Source organism: Palaemon carinicauda, chromosome 1 (genome assembly GCF_036898095.1).
Source record: "Palaemon carinicauda isolate YSFRI2023 chromosome 1, ASM3689809v2, whole genome shotgun sequence".
NCBI lineage: Eukaryota > Metazoa > Arthropoda > Malacostraca > Decapoda > Palaemonidae > Palaemon > Palaemon carinicauda.
Window position 1 is genome coordinate 39,518,959 of NC_090725.1, and position 7,500 is coordinate 39,526,458.

General features: G+C 34.3%; 1 protein-coding gene across 1 annotated transcript in view; it reads left to right on the plus strand.

Moving 5' to 3' along the window:
* The window catches only part of LOC137640018 (muscarinic acetylcholine receptor gar-2-like), a 25,042-nt gene extending 17,764 nt beyond the window's left edge, over positions 1 to 7,278 (plus strand). Inside the window, exon 3 of the mRNA XM_068372419.1 lies at positions 2,579 to 7,278. Within this exon, the coding sequence (XP_068228520.1) occupies positions 2,579 to 5,159 (2,581 nt within the window). The 3' untranslated portion in view covers positions 5,160 to 7,278. The remainder of the gene's footprint in view (positions 1 to 2,578) is intronic.
* Positions 7,279 to 7,500: the final 222 nt, after the last annotated feature.

The window sequence follows — 7,500 nt, forward strand, 5'->3', positions numbered from 1 at the left end:
GTCTAACAGAGTAAATATAAACAATTGCGTGAAAACAATGATGACTAACAATGACTGCTAAAGGCATCAGAAGGTTTTATCTACTGATGACATGCATATGTTTTGTAAATTTGTTTTGTTTACATTACCGGATTAATTTTATTATTACTAGCTAAGCTACAACCCTAGTTGGAAAAGCAAGATGCTATAAGCCCAGGTGCTCCAACAGAAAAAAAATATCCCAGTAAGGAAAGGAAATAAGGAAATAAGTAAACGATATGAGAAATAATTAACATTTAAATAGAATATTTTAGAAACAGTAACAATATCAAAATATATATTTCATATACAAACTATAAAAAGGCTTATGCCTTGAGACCGTTTAACTTCATACTATATCATAATTCCTTGTTATATGTCAGTATTAACCTTCCATCAAAGTATCTTTTTATAAAAATAATTTAAATATTTTGTATCAGTGAACTGAAAAAAAAAATTATCATTAGTTCAACTTAATTAACAAAAGACTTCCCTCGAAAATGTCAAGATAAGCAAAGAAAAACATTGTCCTCTCTATGCGAGCATGAATTAAAGAACGTTTATAAATAAGATGACACAACTTTGTAATCTGGGAAAAATGAAAATTTAGTCCTGTATCGTGATGGATTTAATCCTAGTGTTAAAAATATAGTGATTCTGAAAATCGTGTACGTGATGAATTTAATATCAATGTAAAAATGCGCAGATTTTAAAGATAATGTATCGTGATGGTTTAATTCCAATGTTAAAAATATACAGATTTTAAAAATGGTGAATCTAAACCACAAAAGTTTGCAATTTGGGAAAAAAATTTAATCCCAAAGCTAAAAATTTACAGATTTTAAAAATCATATATCGTGTTAGATTTTTAAATCATATTTGTACCCTTCGTACTTGAAAGAACTCCTAGCCTATATGTCCTCGTATTTACCTATCGAAATTATTATTATTATTATTACTATCCAAGCTACAACCCCAGTTGGAAAAGCAAGATGCTATAAGCCCAGGGGCTCCAACAGGGAAAAATAGCCCAGTGAGGAAAGGAAATAAGGAAATAAATAAATGAAGAGAACAAATTAACAATAAATCATTCTAAAAACAGTAACAACGTCAAAACAGACATGTCATATATAAACTATTAACAGCATCAAAAACAAATATGTCATAAATAAACTATAAAAAGACTCATGTCCGCCTAGTCAACAAAAAAGCATTTGCTCCAACTTTGAACTTTTGAAGTTCTACTGATTCAAAATGTAAGAACAGAAGGAGGCATTTTTACAGGTAGTCCAAGATAAAAAAATTTTTCTCTTTAGGTTTTGTTTTCCTGGAAAGGGTTTCTGAATCTTATTCAAACAAATCATCCACTGTTCGACAAACAAACAAACGAATCCTTCTTGCCACAATCTTTCTTCCTACAAACAATTTTGCTCTCTCTCTCTCTCTCTCTCTCTCTCTCTCTCTCTCTCTCTCTCTCTCTCTCTCAATATTGAATTATAGATAATAGTTATTAAAATTTATAATAATAATAATAATAATAATAATAATAATAATAATAATAAATATCCTTCATATGATTACTATTATTATCATTATTATTATTATTATTATTATTATTATTATTATTATTATTATTATTATTATTATTATAATAATAATAATAATAATAATAATAATAATAGTAATATATCAGCCATGAAGCTTTACCTCTTATACAAAGTGTCTATATGTTAGAATTTTTATTCTTAATTTCTTTTCACTATGCAATAGGATATCGAAGTAGCAAATTAATTGTGTCTCATGCAATAGGTAATATGCCAATTACTTAACTTTGCTCCTATTGTGGTTCGAAGACGACCAGCATCGAGAGAATTGCCTACCTTGGCTGTTTCATTATCTGTAACTATGATTTATATTAGCTTTGTTTAGAACTATATCCAAATTCATTATGTTGTATTATATTGGGTTTTGTTTTCTTTCTGTAGGAGTTCAACGCAACACTTATTTGTGAAATATAGTATTAATAATTTTGTAATAATTATTCATCACTCCGCCAATTTATTCATTGCACACTTCACCTTTAAGACCTCCATGATATCTGACTGAATCAATTTCCTTTCCTCACTTACTGTAAATATAGCACATATTGTACATATAACAACAAATTCGTGTTAAATTTTACCACATTTTAGTACCCAGCTAGGATGAATATTACATGTAAATATGGCTAATTAAAAAAAAGAAAAAAAAAACACTGACTGTAAAGTATGGCTTTCTATCCCACAATCTTTGACTGTCTGCATGAAGTGTACCCTTAACCCCAAGATTGCTTGATTGCCATAAAGTATTACTTTCCTTGTATGTTACTGTTGCCCTTGAAGTAACACTGTTTAACGTGTCATTATTTGAAGCGTTTATATTACTCTGAAATATTCATATATCAAGAGTTTGATTATGTTTTATAATGAGGAATTAGTTACATTTTATGAATATAGGATAAAACTTTAAAGAAATAATTGCATCTTCGAAGAAATTAATACTTTCTTTCCTTGTTTTTCAGGAGAAAAGTTAGGCTTGGTGATCTTCCCCAAGACGACAAGGATGGTCATCACCTCTACGGGGATTTAGGGACTGGAGGGTCTCCTCAGTGGGTGGAAATCATAAACGGGTCTCTTGGTAACTTCCTGGATGAATCTCATCCCAGGGACTATGACCGAGAAGGTTTCTGGTACTTAAATAGTTCTGCAGAGTGTCCTGGTAATGGAACTTTCTGCAACATCACGGAGACATCAATCTATGACCTTCCTCCCCCCTTCAGCCTCCCTTCAACCATCTTCATTGGAATATGCCTCACAGTATGCACAATCATCACCGTCTTGGGTAACATCCTAGTCCTAATGGCATTTATCTGCGAACGTGCCATTCGACAACCGTCAAATTACTTCTTGGCATCTTTAGCTGTCACAGATATCCTCATAGGAAGTGTTTCCTTGCCATTTTATACTGTTTATGTCCTGGTAGGTTACTGGGACTTGGGACCAATACTCTGCGACCTATGGCTATCTGTTGATTACACGGTCTGCCTTGTATCGCAATTCACTGTACTTCTCATCACTATTGATCGGTTTTGTTCCGTAAAGATTGCAGCAAAATATAGAGCATGGAGGACCAAAAACAGAGTCATAGCAATGGTTTTGGTAACGTGGGTTGTACCTGCACTCCTCTTTTTTGTCAGTATTTTTGGCTGGGAGCATTTTGTTGGATATCGAGACCTCCTTCCGGGTGAATGTATGGTGCAGTTTCTGAAGGATCCCGTGTTCAATACTTCCTTAATTGTCTGCTACTACTGGATACCACTTATTGTCCTGTTTGTTTTGTATGCAGGAATCTATCAGACTGCATATGAAATGTCGAAAAAATCTCGAGAGAAGAAAAAACAAGCACAAGCTCTTGTGACAATGTCCAATACAAAGCAATGTTCGTCAGCAAGACCAAGTCCTGAGTTACAAAGGGCCAATGATAAGAAAGAAGTAAATGGAACTGGAAATGGTCAAGGTACGATGACAATGTCTAAAACACAAAGTACGCTTCTTGGTCAAGATAAACCAAAATGTACCTCTCAACAAAATACATCAGCCACGAATAATTCTTCCCCACAAAAGACATCCTCCAAAACACCGACTGAGACAACAAGTTTCATAGAAAAGAAAGATCAAGAGCAGGAAAAATCTAGTAGTGGCATTGGTAGTGAGTATGAGAAGCCTGAAAGTCAGTGTAGCCCCAAGAAAATTGAGCCTCCACAAACATTAGAGCTAAACATCTCCTCACCAGCTAGTATATTAAGTAATAATCCAGGAAAATCCCTTTTAGACTCAGAAAATTCCGATCCTTGTCTCTCCCTTCCACGAATTCAGCCTGAGCCAGCCAATTCTGCAGCAGCTATTTTAGGATCCAACAATGGAAGTACTGTTGTATCTCCATTAGGGGATATTCCAATCGTTCATATTCCTTCCACCTCTACGGGTTGTCTTGGAGTTGTTCCTATTGCTGCATCAACGCCATTATCACCCTCCACTGCATCAGCTATTGGACCATTAGAGCCTCCTGCCATGTTTGCTGACCAGCCACCACTGCAGAGACCAACATCTCTCAACTTATCATCCTCTTCACCATCTGAGCCTCTGGCTTCTGATATCATGTTATCCTTGGACACGAATGATTTACGGTTTATGGATGATACTTCCATAGTAATCCCATCACCAGTAGTTGAAACTCCAGTTTCTTCAAGCTGGACTCATCAAGATGCAACAGGATCAAAAGAAGAGATAGCACGGCGAGTTGAATCATCAACGGCTTTCCCATCACCATCAAATACAGTAACACCAACACCCATGCCTTCAATTAACGGGAACACCTCTCTTAATAATGATTTTAACTCTGATTTATCAACACCAAAGCACAGAACGTCACCACAAGGTAACACACCAAACCAAGAATTACCTCTACCACCTCCTCCCACACCAGTTGTGGAAGAACATTCGCCAAAAGCTTCAGAACCACCTAAAAAACCTCCTACACCTCCCCCAAGGGACCCGACAACCACCACAACTGTTGCAGTTGCACCACCAGAAATCACTGTAAAACCAGCAGTGGAAGACAAAGTGAAAAATAATGATAAAACGAAATCCCCAGCTAATGGTAGACCTGCAAACACCTCCTCCGCTACCAGCAGGGGTAGGGAGAGCAGTATTGAGGCTGACAGCTGTGCTGAAACGTCCCAAGCTGATGATAAACCGAAACATAAAAAGGCTGCCGTGTTTAAGAATCTAGGAAAGAAAGTTCGGTTCAAAAAGAAGAAAAAAGAACCAGAAGAAAAGAAGTCCAAGTCCCAAAATCGTGCAAACAAAGCCTTGAGAACGATCTCTGTCATAATGGGTGCCTTTGTTGCTTGCTGGACCCCTTATCACATCATTGCTATAATGGAATCCTTCTGTCTCTGCACAAACAGCCACGTGTACATGTTTTTTTACTTCTTGTGCTACGCTAACAGTCCAATTAATCCATTTTGTTATGCCCTTGCTAATCAGCAGTTCAAGAAAACTTTCACAAGACTATTGAAAGGTGATTTCCATGTAACTTAATGATACTTGTGTCATATGGTGTTTTGTATATGCCTACCATGAGTTGACATAGTTGTATAAATTGTTGCTATTTGTTAGATGCTGAACACAAGCTGGTTATGAAGTGGGACCTAAAGTGTAGAAAGAGGATTTATTAAGCTCAGCATAGATTAAGTAATAAGGCGGGGTTGACGAGCTGAACAAATTACTTCTGTAAATGATATGTACCGTAAATCAGTTATGAGATATTTGATTCTACAATGTCAAAGTCCTAAATGAATACTGCAAAAGTATATCATTCTAAAACTGAGCCTAAGCATAACTTACAAACAAATATTGCCAATTGAATATTCCTGTGATAAGCAAAGTATTAAACTCAGTTAAAAAAAATTCTACAAGTATCACCCAAACAAGATCCGTATTAAAATAATGGTTAAATGAAGCCTCAGTACTGAAAAACTATAGAAATTATTTCATCAAAGTTACAGGCCTTTAACCAGTGAAATAGAACGAAAACAAATCACTCCCGTCTATGTAGAGAAACACATGCATATTTGAACAGATGAATAGTTAGCATAGAAAACAATAAATATATACAGCCACTTGTAATGGGTTCGTCCAGTCTCAATAGTCATATTGATTAAATAATTTTCAGAACCAAGTTTTCTTGACCAATGTACAATTTATCAAAACAGTATTAGGACATTGTATTTAACTACACTTTTATAGAAGGAGAAAATGATTGTCATATCATGATTACTATGGACGTTTTATATATAAAGCTATAAAAAACTTAAAGAAGGGCATTGTTGCATTAGTTTTCCACTGTAATGTAGCTCGTTATAAATAGCACTTGATTCTGAATATTTATGTATACATAAACATAATGCCTACTCTGTATGCATTATGAATAAAGTATACAAGGGAAAATGAGTGTATTTGTGTGCAATATTCTTACGTTCGTACGTTCGTATTACTATGTATGACTGTGTGTGATATTAAATTGTAAATAAAATCCGTAATTGTATTCGTGTTAAAAGATAAATGCTTTAAGTAATTAGTGAATTTCTAAGTATCACTGGATTAGAGATATTATATTTGTTTTAGTGTGACTAGTCAGACCGTCTCTATTATTACTTATGACTATTCCATGTATATAACAAAGATGTGATAATGAAAAGAAAACCAACAATATAGTTTTCATAGATTAAATTTTCCTTGAAATTTCAGGAAAACTGTGTAGAAAACGTAACACCTTCTTCCTATGGCTTCTCAGCATTAATCCATATCACAAAGTGCCATTATCATCTAACAACATATAGGATCAAAGACCATCTCTCCACTCATATTCTTCACCAGATTTCTTTTTTCAAACATGTCCCATAAGAGTATCACAAGGTTCTTTAGATTATCCGACACAGGCGAACTGAGAAAAAGTATGTCAACGCTTGACTGAGCCTGGTAAAAACCATCAACACATTTCATGATTCATTTGCTTAATCGGCGATGGAAGGTTATATTTTAACGTACATTTTCCACCCCTCGTCTCTGAAGCCAAAGGAGGAAGAGTTTTAGGCGATATCCGGTGATTTCTTTCAGTAATCCAACACGCTGAAGGGAAAGGCCTTGTCCATACCATGTTTTACAGAGTGACTTAATGGAGCCCCGCTCTGGTAAAACGTGTGTTTTGTGTCCTGTCTGTCTGACTACTGTTACACAAAAACACGTTACAATTATAATTTTAATTGATTTCTTGGTGAGGATGTCATGAAATATATTGCTGTATTAAAATACTCAACTCAAATATTTTCAAATTATGACCTGTTGTATAAATGTGAGTGTTTTGATGTTTTGTTTTCAGCCATTAGGATAAGAGTTTATTACTTTAAATAAGAACTAATAAGGAATATGATTTTTCTTATGGTAAAATGATTTTCTTGCTGTTTGACAATGATCTAAAGTATGTTCATGAACGAATTAATTGGGGGTTTTAATTGTAAATAAAAATATTGCAACTCAAGATAGACACTTTGTAATTTTCTGGCAATTGTTATCAATAAAAGCATGAGTGAAAGATTATTCAAAACTATGTTGAATCAATATTGTAAGTTTATGTGATCAATTAAATAGAGAAATCTTTGTGTGGAAGAATATATATACATGAAGTGATTATACAAAATACATCTATATATCTGAAGTATTTTCTCTTTTTATTTTTTACCTATGATAATAAAGAATCTTCTGGAGTTTTATTATATCTGGTCGACAAGGTAAAATGTATCTCTATATAGATATGACAAAGATATTCTCAGAATTGTATCTTCTTAACTCTCTCTCTCTCTCTCTCTCTCTCTCTCTCTCT